Source organism: Lathyrus oleraceus, chromosome 3 (assembly GCF_024323335.1).
Source record: "Lathyrus oleraceus cultivar Zhongwan6 chromosome 3, CAAS_Psat_ZW6_1.0, whole genome shotgun sequence".
In the NCBI taxonomy this organism is placed as follows: Eukaryota; Viridiplantae; Streptophyta; class Magnoliopsida; order Fabales; family Fabaceae; genus Lathyrus; species Lathyrus oleraceus.
In genome coordinates, this window is record NC_066581.1 from 328,607,142 (window position 1) to 328,630,832 (window position 23,691).

General features: G+C 39.6%; 1 protein-coding gene across 1 annotated transcript; it reads right to left on the reverse strand.

Annotated features, from left to right (window-relative positions):
* Positions 1-493: 493 nt before the first annotated feature.
* Positions 494-5,797, reverse strand: LOC127127465 (LIMR family protein At5g01460). The gene is made up of 14 exons (XM_051056653.1): positions 5,104-5,797; positions 4,914-4,999; positions 3,704-3,819; positions 3,503-3,613; positions 3,008-3,106; positions 2,770-2,892; positions 2,597-2,659; positions 2,443-2,507; positions 2,189-2,298; positions 1,924-2,038; positions 1,761-1,826; positions 1,515-1,625; positions 1,030-1,096; positions 494-941 (listed from the first exon to the last, which is right to left on the reverse strand). Exons 1-14 carry the CDS (start codon positions 5,451-5,453, stop codon positions 894-896), a joined length of 1,530 nt encoding a protein of 509 aa, XP_050912610.1. The 5' UTR covers positions 5,454-5,797; the 3' UTR covers positions 494-893.
* Positions 5,798-23,691: the final 17,894 nt, after the last annotated feature.

Sequence of the window (23,691 nt, forward strand, 5' to 3'; positions counted from 1 at the left end):
CATTGGATCGATACATGAGGTAACAAAAACGTTTTCCAGAATGAATGTATCATGATGTATCGATACATAGGGTATATATTGATCCATACTGGGTTGAAAAACAATTTTTCACAATTTTAATACATCATGAGTCGATACATGAGTAAATGGGTTGATACATGTTTGGTAGAAAACACCAAACATAAAGATTGATAGGCCATGTATCGGTACAACCATCAATGAGTCGATACATGCCGAAGGAAAATTGATTTTTGAGAAAAAAAATTATACATGTATCGATACATCACCATATGAGTCGATACTTGTTGAACCAAAATTGAATTTCAGAAATAATTATATAGTAAACTACAGAGATAATTATACAACAAATTTAACGGCAAAACCAATAGAATTAGAAACAAAGTTTGTAATCAGCAATTTTCAACAAAAGACTTGAAAACGGTAATACCTATTCTGAAGGGCTCAAAAGTTCCTACCTATCATTAGAAATCTATTACACAAACTTGACGATAAATTAAAATAAAAATTGATGTTACAATTTTCTCTTTGGCAAGGGTTGCATATCCTCATAGTATTGTTGGAATCCAGTACTCTTTCGTGCACACAAAGTACATTTAATTACATATATATTGGGCAGAATGAATAACACAAATCAAACAAAGTTATGATACATACAAGGGCGACAAAAGAAGCAAAGACCCGAAATTGCAGCTCAAACACACACCCAACTAATGAGTCAAGTGCAGAAAATGATTCTACTCAGATGATGATTAGCTTACCCTATAGCTTTCAACATGAAACAAATCTAGGCCAAAGCATATCCGAAGATAAAAACCACTGTGAAGGATATGACCAGAGACAAGAAATCCCAAATGGCTACTTTCAGAAGCTACTCATGAAGACAATTGGAACCTGCCGCTGGGCTTTTTTCTTTTCCATCCCTGATATTTTCAAATAGAAAACCTTTTAGCAACGGCAAGAATATTAACATTCATAAAAAAGGGGATCTTTTTTCTGAGGTAAACTTACAAAGGCAGCATAATACACAAAAGTCAATCCAGCCAAAGCAACAAATGCAATTTGAAACACATTGTACCTGTATTGTGATAAACAGTAAGGCAAACAATATCAGCAAGAGTAATAGATAATAGTCAAAAACTAAACCAACTTAAGCATCATATAGACGACTTACATTAGTTACACCTCGATAAATAAAAAATTAATAGCAGAAATAAGTTCTACAGGCCTTTGGATTCAAACATGTCATGCCAATTTATGGTACATGTCTGACAACAGCCTTCATATTCAATATTATTGTTTGTCTACGTTTGTTTTGACGCATGGTTTCATAAAGAACTTCAATTGAAAATATGGGGTTTGATCAAATAGAAAGATAGAAAAATAATAGGGCATGTATGATCCAAATTCACTAGTTACCAAAACAAGGAACACATTTGCCATTAAGAGTGCATGGGAGGAGAGGCAGAAAAAACATGAAATCCAGCTTAACTCACTTGTATAAATATTTAATTCCACGAAGAGACTCCAAAGTGTGACCAAATATTTCCTGGGCTGCAGTTGCCTGAGCATAGTAGGCAAATGCTGTGGAGCAAAACTGAATCACACTGAAAAAGCAAAACGACAAAGCTTTCAGCAAGGTTGTTGCATCATGATGTTATAAATTTTACCATGCTGAGTTAGAGAGCTTATTAAATAAACATAATATTCTATTTGAAATTGAAGGTACACACTATACTGACCTAATGGAACAAAGAAGGATAAGGCCCACATTAAACAAAAAAGAGTTCATGAGAGTTGCTCCCCACCTGCCAGAAGTATGTTCACGTTGTGAAATATCAGTAAGTGCATTAAATGACCAGAACGGAAATTAAAATGATAAAACTGACAGCACGGTTGAATTACTTCATGGGATGTATGGTGATGAATACTAGTCTCAACCCAAGCATCGTGGCACCAGCAATCACAGCAAGAAGAAGGTAGAAGCAGAAAAATGCAAATGCAGCTGTGCCGAGCAGACCTGTTAAAACAGAAAACAACACACATTACCTAGAATAACTGAATGAAAATCAGCAACATAACAAATCAGTAATTATACATGGCTGAGGTGAGGAAATATAATATGTAGAAAAGATAATATATAGAATGTGCACTCCAATATCAAACATACCCCAGACATCATCTAGCTTGATAAAAACTTCATTCAAGAAAGGAGAAAGGGGAGGATCAATTAATAGATAGATAATGATATGAGCAATCCATGCTACTGAAACAATCAGCCTGTCAAAAAATTTAAAAACTTGGGTTAGATATTACATGGGGAAAATACCTCCTTAACAAGCAATCTTTGCAAGACTAAGTATAATGCTAGTAGAAAGAATCATGCATCCGTAGCAACTTTAATTGTTATGTATCATTGCTTACCCTAGAATTCCGAAAACAAGCTTTGCCAGATAACCAAGAACTGTTAGTGCCCATGTTGTCTCAGCCTGCATTCGTGCAGGATCAGTTAGTAGGAAAAACAATATACAATGACTATATGCCACGAAGTTAAAAAGTTAGAAATCTGAATAACGACCTTTTCCCCTTGTGGATACATCTCTTCAAGAAGCTTTACGTCTTCTTCCAATTGAAACAATTCCTGGAAAATTAAGTTAGTTAAGCACATTATTGGAGCCACAACACAAACTATGAAAACAGCATAAGTTAAATTATTATAAAGAATGCCCATGCCAACAAGGATATCCTTACCTTTTCTACTTCTTTTACATTTTTACGATGCTTTCTACCCTTTGCACCACTTCTTTCTTCCTGATGGAGTGACTCAGCTGCTTTCTTCAAATCTTTTGCTTTTTTACCAAGTTCAGTAGCTTCCTACAATATCCAACCAACCGCATCATAAATATAATATAGCATATCATATAAGAAATGCACATATGAAGTATAAACAACAATATAATATAACTCTTTCAATAGCAACATATATCACCTTGATATACTGTGAGCGAGTGATAACAGCCTTTGGCCGACGGATAAATGAAAATAAAAGTCCTAGTGGAAGACAAGCAATACCAACACCACCAAATATCTGGATTGAATATGGAGAACACAATGGTTAATGTCATGAATAGTTCTTGAATGCAGTAAGTAATTTTGTATCTAGAAAATTAACACAGTAGCATTCCCTAAAGTGAATATCATAACACAGTATGTTTATTCACACACTTGTGGAGAAATGACACCCACAAGAGTGGTAAGATTGGCTAATACTATAATGTTTTCCTAAGTAATACAAGCAAGCCTAAACCAAGGCTAAATTTGAAGCGGGTTTTATATACAAGATTTTTATGAATTGATGACACCCACAAGAGAGTGGTAGGATTGGCTGATACAATAATGTTCTCCCAAGTAATATAAGCAAGCCTAAACCAAGGTTAAATATGAAGTGGGTTTTATATACAAGTTTTATGAATAATGAGCTTACAGAAAAAAGCACAGATCCAACAATAGTAGCAAGAGCTACAACATATTCTGGAAAGGTAGACCGCATGGTCCATGTTTTCTCTGATGAAGGACTAGCAGAGTATGCAGAGCACTGTTGAAGACAAAGAGGACAAAAAACAGAATCAGTACAGAAACTTATTACTTCTTCTAAAAATATTAAAATATTACGGCGGAAAAATACCTGATGGGCGCCATTTCCAACACATTGTTGACCACTGTTGAGCCCCCATGTGCTAGGAAATGAAGTTGTTGATGATGAGAGATGCCTAACAGTAAAATCCACTTTACCAACAAGCCCTGATATATAATCACGCAATAAAAGCAGAATCAAACAAAACTCATTCAGCCACAGCAGATTTGAAACATTTACTCTAAATTATGGGTGCATTGTATAGTTTCTTTCTTGAATCTGAAATGACTTTTAAGATGCTTATCCGTCATTTTTTTATGGTGCAGAAAGGCCTATAAGTATTTGTTTGGTTTCTAACTCCAGCAATATTAAGAACAAAGGAGCATTGTTAGGGAAAGAAAACAGATTTTTAAGTAGAAATTTTCAATAACTGTTTCCTCCTTCTGTGAAAAGCTTTTGTTGTTTGTTGTTACTGTTTGTGAATTCTTCCCCCCACTTTTTTTCTTTCTTCACCAATGTCAAGAATTATTCTAGTCTTATGAGAGCCACCACACCTCCCATAAATGAAAAAACCACTCCCATTCTTATTACATCGTCAAACATTACTTACAAATCATGAAAATGTACTAAGAAGCACTTCCCTTAAAGATGCATAAAATCAAAAATTAATCTCCACTCTATCTCTGCTTCCGTTTTACTAGTACGCCCAAAAAATATTTATTTCTCACATTAAGAGGCAAATGTAGTTAAATAACAATCAAACAAATCCAATCTATTCTCCAACATCCAATATTAGCAACTAAACTAAACACACAAAAGCTTCACACTTCCGATGATTCTTCTGGACCAATACTTTTTCACTAAACTAAGAGCCCAAAACCTAACACATTCTCACTCACATAAACTCCGAAATAGCTACTGCTCACCTTCCTGCAATGCACGAACCCTCTAAGATGTACTTCGCAGAAAACCCCCCAGAGAATGTGACAAATCTCAATCAACCTCTAGTTCCAATTATTAACCCAAATTCATTAATTACCCAAACTCTGTCTTTTCTTTATATATTAAGAGACTGTACTATACTACAGCAAATGAACATCAAGCAAAACCATTCAGGGTTTACATTATCCTATCTGTCCTTGAAAATACACTTCAACTAACACATAAAGAACAACTCAACCCTAAAATACACGCACAGAGTAAGAGAAAAGTGTGTAATAACACATAGTTCAAATTAGACAAAAGTTCAAATCATCCATACCATACAAAATACCCAGAACGAGAGCGCACACTACAGCCGTCGTCACCACCCAGCACAGTGCACTCTTAATCCTTTTACCAATACTCCTGCAAACAAATTCCATAAACACCAAACACTAAAAATCCAAAAACAAAAAAGGGAAAAAAACCCCGTTTTCTCATTTCCTCACACACAAAAAAAGACAACCTACTTGTCCTGGTCGCCTTCATAGAAGAACATTGCGAAGGGAATGATGAAGAAGACAAGGATAGCGTCGATTACGTAAACAGCGAGCCATAAATCTTTCATCGGGAGCGTGAGGTTACACGCGCCATTATAAATGGCGTGCCGGCAAGCTTGCCGATTTGCCACATCGGCAGGAAGCATGAGAATGGAGATTGCGGCAACCGAAAGCCCCAAAACGACGACGAATTTAGGAAAGTAAGCCTGGTTAACATCATCGGGATGCTGGTAGTTGACGAGCAGGTATACATTGACGAGGAACACGATCACGCATACAACTATCGCTACGATCACGAGGGCGAGGTTGAAATCGCCCATGTCGATTTCCAATCTTTGAATCGAATTGTGAAATTGTAATATATATTAGGGTTAGGGTTTGTTCGGATCTGATTTGGAAAGAGAAGAAGAGAGAGGGAAATGGAGGTGAATGAGGATTTTGGCTCCGGTGGTGGTTTTGCTACGGTAACGGTGATGGTTTTGATGGTAAAGTTGAAATATCGGTTATGTCCTCGTTGCAGTTAACAAGGAGATAGTGGATGAGGGTGGAACTGCTATGGGTATAGATGTAATTTGGAGGGGTTTGTTTCGCTGTGCAAGCAAAATTCAAACCAGGCTGTTCCCCCAAATAAAAACGAGAAGATGACGCGGTTATGTCATGGAATGGAACAGGGTAATGGGCTGAACTGGCCCAATATATTCATTTAGAAAATATTAGGGAATCACTTTTCTGACCCTAAGTGGTGTAAAAGCACTCTATTGAAAATTTAAAGGATATTGTTAACTTGTGTTTCTAGGGCACAAATTAAGAATTAAATATAGAAATAGTATTTTGGAAATTATGCATTGATTTTAATAAAAATATATAGTTAATTTTTTTATTGATTTTTTCAATATAAACTTTCTTTAAGTGGGTTTCTTAACTTGTGTCCATAGGACACAAGTTAGCATTACCCAATTTAAAAATGTCCCTCTGATTTCAGAAAATATTTTTCTTCGCTTAAAGTTGTCTTGATTATTTTGAGTGAAACACTATTTTTTAGGAAGAAATTGTTTGAGTGAAGTGTCATTGTGATCACTTTTAAGAGTGTGATACTCTTTAAGAATAGAGTTTGATTCTTGAGATTAATCAGTCTTAAAATTTTTATTTTGGTTCTTGAGATTAGTCTGAAAAATCTCTATTTGGTTCGTTAGCATAGTCAGGATAAAAGCTTCATGTTTGATTGGGGATAAATCATTGTAAAGATCAATTTGTATCAAAAATTTGTGGGTATAATTTGTAAAAACTCAAAATTTTAGTCAAAATCTAAAGAAGATCTCTTTGGGACAAGATTAGATCAACGATCTGTCAAACCTGGATAACTCTCAGGTGCAATCCCTTTAACCCTTATCCTCTTTAGTTTCTGTTTTATTTTTTATTATTTACCTCAATTTTAATTTACTCAAACAAAATTATTAACATGATCTTAATCAAGAAAAGTATAAAATCAATCACGAATTTTAAATAACACAATTCATCTCCCTCTTGTGCTTGAAGTCACTTATCCAACAAGTGGCATTAGAGTCTCACTTATGTTAAGGAATAATTGTTTCAGGGGGAAAATGTCTTCAAACTATTCACTAAACAAACCTCGTTTTTTAATGGAGAATGATATAGTTTGTGGAAAGAGAAAAGAAAGTTTTTCATAAAATGGGTGGATCATGGTATTTGGAAGGTTGTAAATAAAGGTACATTTGCTTCTACACATAATGTTAATGGTGGTGTAAAAATTTTTGAAGAGGATTTGGCTAAAGATGATAAAAAAAATGTGCAACACAACTTGAAAGCGAAAGTTATCATCACCACCGCTCTCAAGCTTTATGAATTTTTTGTGAATTTCTCACTGTGAAATTGCTAAAGAAATGTGGGACATCCTCCAAATTACCCAGGAAGGAACTACCGGGGTAAAGAGGGCAAGGTTGGGCACATTAACTCATGAGTATGAACTCTTCATAATGAAACCTGAAGAGACCATAAATCAAATGCAAACACGATTCACTCATATCGTGAGTCATATGAGAACTCTGGAAAAAACATTTATAAATGAGTAACTGGTTGTAAAAATTCCTATATGCCACTACGATTTCAAAATCTAAAGATTTAGCGACTATGTGCACACACACTCTTTTTTTTAAAATTGCAGGAGCACGAGATAAAACTAAAATGACTTGCTAATGACGAAGAAGATGAAAAGAAAAATAAGAAAAGTATCGCACTAAAAGCCATAAGCACCGAAGACGTGGAGCCATAAGATCAAGAGTGTCAAATTAAAAGTAATGAGTTCATGAAATTCATGTTTCATAAATTCAAAGAATTCCTAAAACACGAAAATTCATCTTCTATTCCTACATGTCATCTGGATTTAATCAAAAATTAGGGTTTCATGGCTACCTGCAACAGGAAATGTTTGGTTAGAAGTAGAGGAGCTCATCCATGTCATGATTAGAGAGGCATCTTGGCCTAGGAAGATTCACAATAATCTCAGAAAGATCCATTGGCAATCAGTGCAATCAGTTCTTGATCATTTTGCCCTAAAACTAGGGTTTGATATAAAATTAGTTTATTTCTGATTCCTTGGGTGAAACTCTTTTCCATGACCCTACATATGTCCACAAGGTTCTACATACAAAAAATCAGCTCTTTATTTGAGCCAGAAGTGCTTCAATTGATCAATGGAATCGGGAATCAGACAATTTGGGAAAAGTCAACTGTGGGGGCCAGAAAAGTCAACTCCTGACATTTTGAGAGTGGAATCTTAAAATCCATGCCTAGGGGATCCTACATGTGAAATTTGATCAAGGTTGGATCATGGATTCATCATTTAATCAAGAATTGGAAAAGTTACTTAATTTGGAAATGGTTGACTTCCCATTTATGGCAAGTTTTCATTATCGTTGCACTCACTTTAAGCCCATTTTGCATCAAGATAAAAGCTCCATTTGAAAATTTCTCCAACATGAAAGTTGTTCCTATTGTTCCAAGCTTTCTAGAGATATGAAGTTTGCTCCATTTGGATCAGAATTGAGAAAGTTATGCTTAGTCAAAGTGAGACATTTTTTTAGGACACTTAGAAAAATTTCTAAGTCCAAAATCTTCAAAATTTGTCAAGACTTCTTGGCCAGTTTTCTTGCACTTCAAGGCATTATTTGAAAATACTTTCTTCACAATAATTGTACCTTTCCATGTCCTCTTTTAAATACTTTTGGAATCATCTCTTTTGGATCTATGGTTTGAGAGATACATTCATTTAAAGTGGGCACCATGACTTGATTTTCTAGGCAGATTTTGGGTCTGGCTGGCCCAATCAGATTTTCTAAGCATGCTGCACAAACCAGTCACGTTTTTTTACCTCTTTTGGCCATGTATTGGACATCCATTCACTTAAGTTTGGCCCAAAATAACAACATTTTACACCTCACTTCACAATTTTATTCTTATGGATAAATTACTTATTAAAAAGCCCATGAGAACACCTAATCCACCCCATTTAAGAAGCTGAAACTCTAACCCCAAAGGAGCATTAGAATTTCGTGGCATGGAGGCAAAGATTCATCACATATCAGATTCTATTCCACTTCTATTTTCCTTTAGGTAATCATCTCTTCCATGACCATGTTTTGATATATCTACGCTTGCTTACCATGTTCATCACCATTAATCCTTCCGTTTTCATATTTCTTTTTCGTATTTAAAATATTTTCCTCGTCCATAAAATTACCCAAAAATATTTTTCACTTTTCTTAACGTTTTATTTAATTTTATATAATTTTTATTTTCGTATTTTTTTAATATTAATATTTTATTTTAATTATTTATTCTAAATGATCCATTTTAACACACTTTTTTTTATTGATTTTATTTTTATGACTTAAAATTATTGTTAGCATTTGATTTTTGGGATGAAGGTTGACCACTGTCTCTTGGTCAACGTGACCTTTTCTTGGAATTTTATTTCACATTTTCAATTTATTTTGGATTTATTTTTGACCTAGTTTGGTTGGTTGACTTTTAATTTGACTTCTGTTTTATTTTAATTAATTCCCGTACCAATTTTCATTATTTTTAAAATCATTTTGGGGGATGATATTGTCCTGACCCCACCTTATTTAGTTTAATTTTTCATAATTTTCTTGATTAAGTTACTATTTATTCTTGATTTATTTCTAACCTAGTCTTATTAATTGACTTTTGGTTTGACCTATGTTTTGTTTTAATTAATTCACGTGCCGATTTTCATTATTTTTAAAATATTTTTGGGGGATGATGATGTCCTGACCCCACCTTATTTAGTTTAATTTTTCATAATTTTCTTGATTAATTTGCTATTTATTTGTTATTTTTTAAGTTGACTTGAATTTTCGGTTGACTTCTTTATGATCGATGTTTGACTTAAGGATTGCTTATGGCAATTGAAGAGATCTTTTGATCCTCCCTTGTTCATCTTATATGGCATGTATTAGAGGCCTTTTACCTTGATTTTATTTGGTCGTTACCTCATTTCCTGATTCAGTTATTCAGTGGACCCTTCGTGTGCATATTTTCATTTGTTTGATTCATCTGTTATCTTTTATACTTGTTTCTCTCATTCAAGCTTTCTATTGCTTGATTATTTAACATGTTCATACTCCCATGAATTGTTTAAATGCTCCATTATTTGATTCTTTGGTTTGATTATATATTGTTTATTTATCCGATCTGATTGATAACTGTTGCCTACTTGTATGATGTATGAGGCATATATTCTTATTGTTTGTCGGCCATGAACAATCCCCATTCATAACAAATGTACCCCTCTCCCATAAAGTGTATAATATTTATTTCTTTATTTATTTAGTCACCTGTTGATACAAGAATTAAAACGAACATCCGATAACCATTTTAAAATAAGATCAAAAGCTCGATCTAACGTCGAGTAATCATTTTCAAAACTTAACAAAACCAGCACGCATTCATCCATCCTCTTGTAAGTCGATTGCCTCAGGCATCGCCATCTACCTGTAAGTCGATTGCCTCCGGCATCGCCATCTACCCTTATCCGTAACTCCTCTCTGCGCTCCATCCGTCGACTCTTGTTCCGTTTAGGTAGCACCCATTAGGTAGAACCCTTTGTATGATAACATAGGTAGAATTCCCTTATTCTTTGCATGCTAACATTAGGTAAATGTTCCCCTTTGTAAATCCTAACACATAGGTCCGTATTGCATGATAACTCTAGAGTAGAGCTTCCCCATTTTTAGACCTTCCGTGTGTTTCCGATCTTGTGGCATGTCAGTCTGTTCTATTGCAAAGAGGTAACTGCCTAAGACTCGATTCAGCGAGCTGTGACACCTACTGCTAAGACGTTGAACACACTGCCCACCCTCCTTTGACACAGCTGGTGTCCTCTTTTGTAAGTCCATGTTCAGATGGCAATCCTTAACCCCTAGTTAGCCGAACTACGTTTTTCTCTGATTCTCATTCCAGATGAGATACGTAGGCATAAGACGCGACGTCTTACCGAGCACACTTCTCTTTAACCCATAGGTAGCCGAGCTACGAAGACTCTGATTCTCATACTCAGATGAGATACGTAGGCAGTGGATGCGACATCCTTGCGAGTCATTTTCTTTTAACCTTCCTTTTAGTAAATAGTACTTTAGATATACCTACACCCTTTAGACTAGAACAACACTTATGAAAAGGGCTCCTTAGGAGTACCTATGATGTTTTAGATGCTTAAAACCTTCCCATTGCATAACCATCCCCCTTACCCAGATCTCTGACATTTTTACTAGTTTTTGATTCGATAAAACTTTTAGGTTTTTGTTCGCTTTCTAACCATTCCTTTGGATAAATAGAAGTGCGGTGGCGACTCGACTTGTATGGTTTACCTTGGATTTAGTCAATATATCTAATGGTAACGAATACCCCGCTACAGAAAATGGCGACTCTGCTGGGGAATATCATTTGCCTAGTGGGTTTTGCCTACTTTTCATATTTGTTGTATTGTATGGTATATTGCTTTGTGACATATTTTTGTGCAATTTGGGATTACTGTATTGTATGTAATGATTGAATTGTTTGAATATTAATTCCTTGTATGCTTGGTGATCTTCGTGAGATGAGTTCTATACCCGAACTCAAGTGCACTTAGGATAGGAGAATGGCATAGTCTTGTTGACTTGTGTGGAGTTATTCCTTAGAAAGTTAACTTGCAAGCCCATTCACTTGGTGGAGGTTATGTTGGGATCAATAATGTCACACGAGTAGTCGTGGTTAGGCATTACTCTTTCCAATATATGCCTTAGAAGCCAAGGACCTTAGTTTACCACGCCCATCTTGGCCTATTTTTAGGACGTAATGTGAAGATCGTTCAAGTGTAAGATTTGATACGATTGTTACGCGATACTACACTCATAAGAGTCTCTCTTGAGAATATTTTTGGAATACGAATAGTCGTTTATCCGATAATATCCGAAAGATGGGATGATGACTATGGGAACCTCTTGTAGAACATGATTGTCAGGTTTAACCATAGTACACTCCCTTTGGGTGGTTCTTAACCAAGACTCCATGCTCGCGACTCGCAACAAACCTTTGATTCGTGGTTGATCCGTTCTTGTGTATCCTTAATATCAATGGAACTTGGGTGTTGATAAGGTGTAAACCATAATCCACCAAAATGGATGATTGATATTAAGGATGACTTGATCCATCCCATGACCTTTGTGTGGTGTGATTTTCTTGATCCTTGAGTGTGATTGTTGCATCCATGTATTCATGCATTCATACACATCCATATCATCAACAATGAGAAAATTTTCAAGGAACTTAAGAGGTCTATTTGCAAATTTTCAGACATGGATAAGCAAAGAAGGAATACGAAGAAGTACAGTTTCAGACAATCCGACTTGAAAGAGTTAAGGAGTTTAACATCCTATGTATTAGATCCCTTGGAATTCAAGGCTCGTCATGGGAAGCTTCTGTCTATTCTGGCTACTCAAGTGGATGAAGGTCTAATGAGTGTGTTGATGCAGTTCTATGATCCCTTGTACCGCTGCTTCACTTTTCCGGATTTCCAGCTTTTGCCCACGCTTGAGGAGTATGCCTATCTTGTGGGCATACCTATCCTAGACCAGTTGTCGTTCAGTGGCTTGGAGAGAGTTCCTTCTTCTTAAGAGATTGCTAATCTGTTGCGTATAGATGAATCTATTATTGGTGCTCATATGACTACCAAAGGTGGAATTCAAGGTCTCCCGTCTGATTTCCTCATTGATCAAGCTACTATGTTTGGGAAGGTCATGAGTGAGGACGCCTTTGAGGCCATATTTGTACTTCTCATCTATGGGCTAGTGTTATTCCCCAACATCGACAAGTTTGTGGATGTGAACGCCATTAGGATTTTCTATACTCTTAATCCTGTTCCTACTCTATTGGGTGACACTTATTTCTCTTTGCATATGAGGAATGCAAAGGGCGGTGGTACCATTGTGTGTTGTTTGCCTCTGTTGTACAAGTGGTTTATTTCGTACTTGCCTCAGACGCTAGCCTTCAAGGAGAACAAAGGATGTCTACGGTGGTCCACGAGACTTATGTCTCTCACTAATGATGATATCTTTTGGTACAACCGTGTATATGATGGTGTGCATATTATCGACTCTTATGGTGAATTCTCCAATGTACCTCTTCTTGGTACATGCGGTGGAATTAACTATAGCCCTATTTTGGCACGTCGTCAGCTTGGGTTCCCCCTAAAGGATAAACCCAATAACATTCTGTTAGAGGGTGTGTTCTTTCAGGAGGGTAAAGATCCCCAAGGCTTGAAGGGCAGGATGGTCCGCGCTTGGCGCAAGATCCATAAGAAAGGAAGGAAGGAGCTAGGACCGAAGAACTGTATCGTTTTGGAACCCTATACCTCTTGGGTTAGGAGGAGAGCTTCCGAGTACCTCATGCCTTATGAGTATCCAAGACCTACACCTTTGGTTGTGGTTGGACCTTCAACCTTCCCTAGCCAAGGAGTTGAGGAGTTGAGAGACGAAGACCGTTCGCGTGCTTGGATCCGTGAACGAGAGGAGTTGCTTCAGCAGATCAGAGAGAAGGATGCTTTGATAGAGTTCCTTGAGCACCAGGTTATTGATGATCCTGATGACACATTGACTTCTCTACTTCCTCAGTATTCCATGTTTTGGAAGAGGAAGTATGATCGACTCGCCAAAGAGAAGACAGATATGGAGGCAGCCTATGAGAGGGAGGTGAAGAGGCTTCGTGCAACTTATCTTCCGGTCTCGAGGGCTTTGGACGATTGCTTCTAGGGATCCATAGGATGTTCATTTTCCTTCTCTCTTGTATTGTATTTGGTTACCAAGACTGTACTTCTTTGGCGTAAAAACATTTCCAAATATTAATTGACGTGATATTTCCGTATGTGATAAACGTTTAATATTTCAAAAATTTGCAAATAAGACTCTAAAGTTCCTCTGATATAAAAATTAAATCATAAGCATTGCATGTATCATGTTTATTTATTCCTAGGGGTTTATATCTTCTTCTTGATTCTAGTCGGGGTTTTCTTACACTGTTTATCTAATGTGAGACTAGAATCAAGGGGTAGAATACCCTTTGAAATTGATAAACATGTCATTGCATTTGCATATTCATTAGCATGTCTTGCATAACAGGTACCGCCGCAGTGTTCTCATCTTGTTTGGTATTCCATTATTAGGATAGCTGACTCAGGCATTCACCGATACGGTACCCGAAGGAATCATTAGAGAGCAATTGAAGGTTTACAAGCAGAGCTCGCTAAGATGAGGATTCACATGAATTAGTTCATGGAAGTGGTCCAAGGAGTGGCTCAGGGACAACAGGAGATTAGATTGTTAGTACAAGGGAATCCCCCTACTACTCAACCGGAGGTTGTGGCTGATCCTCCCGCTGGAGAGGCTAATGGACCCAATGGACCGGGGCCTATCCAATCCCACATGGCAACCTTGGTCAACAACCCATCCATGATGATCAGGAGGATCAATTTCCCCTGCTTCAGGAGGACTTTGGCATGGGCCATGGTATGGACCCTATGTTTCGGAGACTGGAAGAGAGGTTGAAAGCTGTGGAAGGACAAAATGCTCTTGGTGTGGATGTTGCTGACTTGGGGCTGGTCCCAGGCGTGAGAGTTCCGCCAAAATTCAAAGTCCCCGTGTTTGATAAGTACAATGGTAACTCTTGCCCGAAGACTCATGTACAAGCTTACTTCCGCAAGATGATCGCGTATTCTGATGATGAGAAGATGCTCATGTACTTCTTCCAGGACAACCTAGTTGGGGTATCCTTGGAGTGGTATATGAGGCTGGACAGAGCCCATATTCGCTGCTGGAGAGACTTGGCTGAGGCCTTTGTGAAGCAATATCAGTACAATACGGATATGGCACCTGACAGGACTTAGCTCCAGAATCTGTCTCTCAAGAGCAACGAGTGCTTCAAAGAGTATGCTCAACGCTAGAGAGAGTTGGCTTCCCGTGTTCAGCCTCCGATGTTGGAAAAAGAGATGGCCAACATGTTTATGAACACACTGCCTGGATCTTATTTGGAGCGTTTTGTGGGTTGCAACGCCTCCAATTTTGCTGATGTGGTCTCTACCGGTGAGAGGGTGGAGAACTACTTGAAGACATGTAAGATCCAAAATGGGGTTGGATCATCTTCGGGGTCAAAGAAGTCATTCTTAGGAGGACAAAAGAGGAGAGAAAGGGATGCAAATGCCATATCTTCTTATCAGAACAGGGGTAACCGGAGGATTAACTTTCAGAATTACCATCAACAACCTTATGTTGCAGCAGTGACCATTCCGGCTGCAACACTAGTGCAACAACAACAACCTCAACGTCAACAAAATCAATACCAACAACAACAGGGTAACAAACCTGCTTATCAACAGAGACAGAGGATGATGGATAGGCGTTTCGACACTCTTCCGATGTCGTATGCCCAGTTGCTTCCAAACCTTCAACATTTGCAACTTGTGCAGTTACGCACTTTGGCTCCTCACGTTGGCAGGCTTCTAGTGGGTTATGACGCCAATGCTAGGTGTAATTTCCACTATGGGGCACCTGGCCACACTATTGAGAACTGCAAAGCTTTTAAGCACGTAGTTCAGGACCTTATTGATTCAAAGGCCATTAACTTTGCGTCGGCTCCTAATGTTGTCAACAATCCTATGCCGCAACATGGTAGAGGAAATGTTAACATGGTTGAAGGAGAAGTCAAATTAGTCAAGGAGGTGTTGAAGCTGAAGACTCCGCTGTTAGAAATCAAAGAATACTTGCTAAAGGCAGATGTTTTCCCCGGCTGTGGGAGCGGTTGTTTGGGTTGTGTTGCACAGAGTGGGGGTTGTGTGAAGCTGCAGCAGGGTATCCAGGCCTTGCTCGACGATGGTATCCTCCAGGCTGAAGACCTATCTGCCCAAAATTCTGTTGAAGGGGTTGTTGAGAATGCAGATGTTGATCCTCTCTTTCCCGAAGATGCTGAAGAATTTACAAATGTTATTCCTGGTGATTTTGTAATTCCCAATGATGTAATTAATTTTTCTGATGTTGTTGCTGATATTCCAAACATGGTGTTTGATTCTGATGTACTTGCTGAACTTGATTTCGATGTTTCAGATGTTTGTACTTCAATAAATAAGATTTCTGAGTATGACTGTGACGTTGCCACTATCACAATTTTCTACCCGACCGCTCAGATCAGTGCACCAGTAGCGCAACCAGTACCACCAGTGCGACCACATCAATCCACTATGACCATCACGACCTCTGGTCCTTTACCTTTCACCAGCAAAAGGGCCATTCCTTGGCATTACGAGGGGAGTGTGTACACGCATGATCATGGAGTGGAGCAGCCACTGAAAGTAGAAGAGGTGCAGGATCAGAAGTCTAAACCTGGAATTGAGATAAAAGATCCCGCAGTGGACAATGTTGGTGGAATCGGGCGATTCACCAGAAGTGGTAGACTGTTCTCACCACCGGTTACCCAACCTGATAGTGCTGATGTCGCGGCGAAGGCCAAAGGCAAGCAAGTTGTGAATAAGGGTACCTCTGCACCACAGGCTGGCTCTGAGCCTGCTTTTGCGAAGGATGTGGACGAACTTTTGAGAATGATAAAGAAAAGCGATTACAAGGTAGTCGATCAGTTGATTCAGACGCCATCCAAGATATCTATTCTCTCACTCCTGCTGTGTTCGGAGGCACACATGGAGGCACTCCTAAAAGTCCTTAATGCTGCATATGTGCCTCAGGAGATCTCAGTGAACCAACTAGAAGGGATCATTGCAAATGTTCATACAAGCAACGGGTTGGGTTTTACTGATTCTGACTTGACGCCATCTGGACGCGATCATAACAAGGCTTTGCACATCTCGATGGAGTGTAAAGACACTGTGCTATCCCATGTTCTGGTGGATACAGGTTCCTCTCTCAATGTGCTACCCAAGAGAGCCATGTCAAGGTTAGATGTAGAAGGTTTGATCTTGAAGCCTTCCGATCTTGTGGTAAGAGCCTTCGATGGTTCTAAGAGGTCGGTGTTCGGAGAGGTAGAATTGCCAATTCAGATTGGATCACAAACCTTTAGCACCGTATTCTATGTGATGGATATCAGTCCTTCGTATAGCTTCTTGCTGGGTCGTCCTTGGATCCACAATGCTGGGGCAGTCTCCTCGACCTTGCATCAGAAGATCAAGTTCCCGGTCAACGGAAGAATTATCACTGTCTGTGGTGAGGAGGATATTCTGGTCAGTAACCTGTCTACATTCAAGTATGTAGAGGTAGAAGGTGAGATTCATGAGACCCTGTGTCAGGCCTTTGAGGCAGTTCAAGTTAAGGATGCAGCTCTAGTGGAAGAGGTTGAAGCAGATGCATCTTTGTCGTCCTTCAAGCAGGCACAGGCCTTGGTAAATTCAGGTGTTGCTCCCGGTTGGGGACGTCTGGTGGATTTACATGTAAAGGAAGACAAGTTTGGGATTGGGTATCAGCCGACATTGACTTCTACAACTTCAACGCCTCAGACTCATCAGGGGCCGATTACTTTCTCCAGTGCTGGCATCATTCAGTACGACCAGGTCTCTGCAGTCAACAAAGAAGATGGGGATAGTGATCGCGACATTGACAACTGGGTGCGTCCAAGGGTCCCGGGTGAAGTTCTCCGCAACTGGTCTTCTGAAGAGATTATCCAAGTCACTCTTCTTAAAGAGTAATTTTATTTGTTTATTCATGCATATCCAAGTCTTACGTTCCGCCCAGGGCGTGATGACTCATTGTAGGGCTCATCTATGTGGATACCTGCATTTTTTATCATAAATAAAGGACGTCTTTTTGCATTCAAATATTTTGTTCACTGTCTTTCTATTTTTGCAGTTTTCAAAAATAAAAAATATAAAAAAAAATATACATTTGGCAATGTTTTGTTTAGTTTCCACTTCTTGTTCACACTCATAAGCACATACCATCACTCATGCAGATGCACGTCACCGGATCCTATTGATAACAGTTCTGCTATGGCTCGCTTCGACTTTGAAAATCCAATCTTTCAAGCTGAAGAAGAGGGTGATGAAGACTGTGAACTCCCTAAAGAACTTGTCAAGTTATTAAAACAGGAGGAAAGGGTCATTCAACCGCATCAAGAGTCTGTTGAAGTGATTAATCTCGGCACCGAGGACGTCAAGAGAGAGATCAAGATAGGGGTTGCTTTGGAAGATAATGTGAAGAAGGGGCTGATTGAATTGCTGCAAGAGTATGTTGATATCTTCGCTTGGTCTTATCAGGACATGCCAGGGCTGGACACAGACATTGTGGTACACCGTTTGCCTCTCAAAGAGGATTGTCCTCCGGTCAAGCAGAAGCTCAGAAGAACATGACCAAAGATGATTGTCAAGATAAAGGAAGAAGTGCAAAAACAGTTGGATGCAGGGTTTCTAGCGGTTACAAATTATCCGCCATGGGTTGCAAATGTCGTTCCGGTACCTAAAAAGGATGGAAAGGTACGAATGTGTGTTGGCTACCAGGATCTGAACAGAGCTAGTCCTAAAGATGATTTCCCATTACCTCACATCGATGTTTTGGTGGATAACACGACTCAGTTCTTGGCATTCTCCTTCATGGATGGCTTTTCTGGCTATAATCAAATTAAGATGGCACCAGAAGACATGGAGAAGACAACTTTCATAACCCTATGGGGCACCTTCTGCTACAAGGTGATGCCGTTTGGTCTGAAAAATGTCGGGGTAACATATCAACGAGCTATGGTAACTCTTTTCCATGATATGATTCATCATGAAATCGAGGTTTATGTTGATGATATGATTGCCAAATCTCAGACGGAAGAAGAACATCTGGTGAATTTGCATAAACTGTTTGAGCGTTTGAGGAAATTCAAGCTGAGGCTTAATCCGAACAAGTGTACTTTCGAGGTGAAATCTGGAAAACTGCTGGGTTTTATTGTTAGCGAAAAGGGGATTGAGGTGGATCCTGCCAAAGTGAAAGCAATACAGGAAATGCCTGAGCCAAGAACAGAAAAACAAGTCTGTGGTTTCTTAGGAAGGTTGAACTACATTGCAAGGTTCATCTCTCACCTAACAGCCACGTGTGAGCCAATATTCAAATTGTTGAGAAAAGATCAGGCCATCAAGTGGAATGATGATTGCCAAAGGGCTTTCGAGAAGATAAAAGAGTATTTGCAGAATCCTCCAATCCTTATGCCTCCAGTCCCAGGGAGACCGCTGATTATGTATTTGACAGTACTTGATAATTCCTTGGGTTGTGTTCTCGGTCAACACGACGAGACAGGTAGGAAAGAGCATGCCATCTACTACCTAAGTAAAAAATTCACAGATTGCGAGTCGAGATACTCAATGCTTAAAAAAACATGTTGTGCACTTGCATGGGTTGCTAAGCGATTGAGACAATACATGCTAACTCACACAACCTTACTGATCTCCAAAATGGATCCAGTCAAGTATATATTTGAGAAGCCATCTCTCACCGAAAGGGTTGCTCGTTGGCAAATGGTACTGACAAAGTACGACATCCAGTATACATCCCAGAAAGCCATCAAAGGGAGTATTCTGTCAGACTATCTTGCTCAGCAGCTGATTGATGATTATGAGCCGATGAAGTTTGATTTTCCGGATGAAGACATCATGTTCCTCAAGATGAAAGACTGTGAAGATCCAGTTGTTGAGGAGGGACCTGATCCAGATGAAAAGTGGACTTTAATGTTTGATGGGGCCGTCAATGCCAAAGGAAGCGGAGTTGGTGTTGTCATTACCACTCCGAAAGGTGCCCACATGCCTTTCACGGCTCGCCTGACTTTTGAGTGCACCAATAATGAAGCTGAGTATGAAGCCTGTATCTTGGGTATCGAGAAAGCCATTGATTTGAGAATCAAGACTCTGGACATCTTCAGAGATTCAGCTCTAGTGATCAATCAAGTGAATGGTGATTGGAATACTCTCCGGCCTAATCTGGTCCCCTACAGAGACTACACGAGAAGACTGTTGACTTTCTTCACAACAGTAAGGTTGTATCATATACCTCGTGATGAGAACCAGATGGCAGATGCTCTTGCTACTCTGTCCTCCATGATCAAGGTGATTCGGTGGAACTATGCTCCCAGGATCGATGTTATGCGCCTTGATAGGGCCGCGTATGTGTTTGTTGCTGAACTGGTAGTTGATGACAAGCCCTGGTACCACGACATCAAGTGCTTTCTGAAGAATCAAGAGTACCCTGCAGGGGCATCCAACAATGATAGAAAGACTTTGAGAAGATTGGCAGGCAGTTTCTTCTTGAACAAAGATGATGTGTTGTATAAGAGGAACTTCGACATGGTTTTGCTCAGATACGTGGATAGACACGAAGCAGACCTGTTAACGCAGGAGGTTCATGAAGGCTCCTTCGGTACTCATGCCGGCGGACATGCAATGGCTAAGAAATTATTGAGAGCGAGTTATTACTGGATGACCATGGAATCTGATTGTTTCAAATATGCTCGGAAGTGTCATAAATGCCAGATTTATGCTGATAAGTTGCATGTGCCGCCAAATCCTCTGAATGTGATATCTTCGCCGTGGCCATTTATTATGTGGGGCATTGATATGATTGGAAAGATTGAGCCGACTGCTTCCAATGGGCATCGTTTCATCCTTGTTGCCATCGACTATTTCACCAAGTGGGTCGAAGCAGCGTCATTTGCGAAGGTCACCAGACATGTGGTTGCCCGATTCATCAAGAAAGAAATCATTTGTCGTTATCGGATTCCCGAAAGAATCATTACTGATAATGGTTCTAATCTCAATAGCAAAATGATGAAAGAGTTGTGCAAGAACTTCAACATTCAACATCATAACTCTTCCCCTTATCGTCCTAAGATGAACGATGTTGTTGAGGCAGCAAATAAGAACATAAAGAAGATTGTGCAGAAGATGGTCGTTACGTACAGAGATTGGCATGAGATGCTACCCTTCGCCTTGCATGGGTACCGTACTTCAGTACGTACATCAACCGGGGTAACCCCTTATTCCCTTGTGTATGGTATAGAAGCAGTCCTACCTGTTGAAGTGGAGATTCCTTCTCTAAGAGTCATGTTGGATGTCAAGTTAGACGAAGCTGAATGGATTCAGACAAGGTTCAAGGAGTTGAGTCTTATCGAAGAGAAGCGAATGGCAACCATTTGTCATGGGCAATTGTATCAGAGTCGGATGAAGAGAGCCTTTGATCAGAAAGTGCATCCTCGATGCTTCCAAGTCGGAGATTTGGTGTTGAAAAGGATCCTTCCTCCTCAGACAGATCACAGGGGCAAGTGGACTCCTAACTATGATGGGCCGTATATTGTCACCAAGGTTTTTGATGGTGGAGCCTTAATGCTTGCAACTATGGATGGTGAAAACTTCACTTCCCCTGTGAACTCGGACACAGTTAAAAAATACTTCGCATAAAATAGACCCGCTGGACGATAAAAAGAATAGTCCAGGCAAAAAAATGGGCATCCCGGCGAACCAAGAAAATGAAAAAGGTTCGGGCAAAAGTTAGGGATTAAAAAATGAAAAGATTGTACACCCGGTAAGTTGAAAACCTGAAAGGGCAACTTAGGCAAAAATGGGTATCCCGGTGGATTGAAAACCCGAAAAGGCGATCCGGGAAAAAGTTAGGGATTAAGCGAATGGCTGCGTTCTGAGTAGTTCTGAATATCATCTCGTGTCGATAACCAGAAACTTCCGAAGGATAGGAAACAGTCCAATCACCTTTTTCAGAAAGCTGATCATCTGGAGGATCTTGAAGACGAGTGAATCATAGTAGAATTGGAACCCGATAGAAATCCATTTCACATTGCCATTAGATTAATTTCTGTTTTTTATCTGTTGTGCAATTACCTCTTTCCAGGGATTGCTTCCTGATGTAAATACCTATTCAGAGGCCACTCAATCAATAAAATCATGTTATTCAGTACATCTCTGTGTTCGTTTTCATTTTACTGTTTTGTTTGCAAAAATGACGTCCGAATTTTTGATAAACATTGCATCATGAAACATAAGAGCTTTACAGGTACGTGCTTAATAAACATTGAAAATTGCTGTAAATTTTAAGTGCTTTGGATCGTCTATTCAGAACAGCTACACTCGGGGCATTTCCTTAAGGTCCCCATCAAATGATCGCGGATGTTTTTCCTCAACAATTGGAATTTGGTATCTTATCCCTGCAGAGCTGGTCAGAGCGTTGGATTCTTCAATCCCCAGCAGGTTCTCACTGCTGTACTTCCCCAAGCATTTGTTTCAGATTATACATTCACCAGTAGAGTCGATAAAGTTAGACTGTATATCCCTAGCGGAGTTGGCAGTGTCAGACTGTATATCCCCAACGGAGTTGACATTGCCAGACTGTATCTTCCCAGCAAAAGCGGCTGCTCCTTAGAGTTCGATGCCAGATCGATGATCTCGACGCTAGACCCATGGTCTCTTTCCTTAAAGCAGAATCTTGGTACCGTATCGGTGTTTGCTTCCCCTGCTGAGTCGTCTCTCTCGCAGATTATGGTTGCCAGAACCACTGTCGCTTTCCTCAGCAGCAAGTTTTCAGTGCCATTCTCTCCCCAGTCAGAGCCTCGATATTTTGTTATTTTCCAGAACACCGTGTGGCGGGTCATTTCTCTACAGAGTTCTTTGTGTTTTGTATCTCCAACAGCCTTGCCAGGGTCCAGAAGATGGTGATCATTTCCCCAGCAGAATTCCTTGCCTCAGCTTGGCATTCTCTCTAATCAAGCATTTCACATCCCTGCATGTAGAATCATATTGCATTGCATCCTCCCAAATCGCGTAGCATTTCCATTTTCATGGAGCATTACGCCATTGAAAAATTCAAACATACGCATGTAAAGCAGAAAACACTCTCAGTATCCCAAGTGATAAACCAGAAGTTGTTTCCAGTACTCAGACTGAAGTTGTTCATGACTTATCCTTTATTATTCCCAGCAGGGGTCGTTGGCCCACGCGCCGCCTCAATTATCATTTTCCCTATTTCTGCCGAGGCTGACAGGCATGAAAGTTTCTGGTATTCAGACCGAAGTGGCATTCAGGCCAATTTTCCGATGTTCAGATCGAAGAAGTTTCTGACGTTCAGGTCGACGCAACTTGTGACATTCAGGCCAGTTTTCCGGTATTCAGACCGAAGTGGCATTCAGGCCAGTTTTCTGATGTTCAGATCGAAGAAGTTTTCGACATTCAGGTTGATGCAACTTGTGGCATTCAGGCCAGTTTTCTGGTATTCAGACCAAAGTGGCACTCAGGCCAGTTTCCCGGTGTTCAAACCGATGTTTGATAATCTAATATCTTCCGATGTTCAGATCGAAGAAGTTTCCGACATTCAAGTCGATGCAACTTGTGGCATTCAGGCCAGTTTTCCGGTATTCAGACCGAAGTGGCATTCAGGCCAGTTTCCCGGTGTTCAGACCGATGTTTGATAATCAAGTATCGTCCGATGCTCAGATCGAAGTCATTTCCAGTATTCAGAATGATGAGCAGCATTCAGGCCATGGTTATTTCTGTGTTACCATTTATTTTGGTATTCAGGCTAACAGTCCTTGTTTCGGTGTTCAGACCGACTCTCACCGTACCAGACGAATTCTTTTTCAAGACCACCTCTTGGCCGATTCTGACAGGCATTGTTACTTCATTTTTTCACTTCAGTGTAAATTTTCGGGCTTTTATTGTATTCAATCACTTGATACCTCGAAAGTGCGAAAGCCGTTGCTATCTTCCTTTCGAGTTTCCAGTTGATTGAATAGGGGCAGTTGTAATACCCCAAAATTTACCCTTCATTTTTCCTTGAAGTGTGGGATTATGTTTTACACTTCATTAGCATCATATTAGGTCATACTCATTGCATACTGCATTAGTGACATGGAGATCAGGTTTTGATTGATCACTCCTTAACAGAAGGAGCCCACACAAAGCAAGATTGAGAATTGGACTTCATTTTCTAAGTATACAAGTCTCAAGGGTCTCAG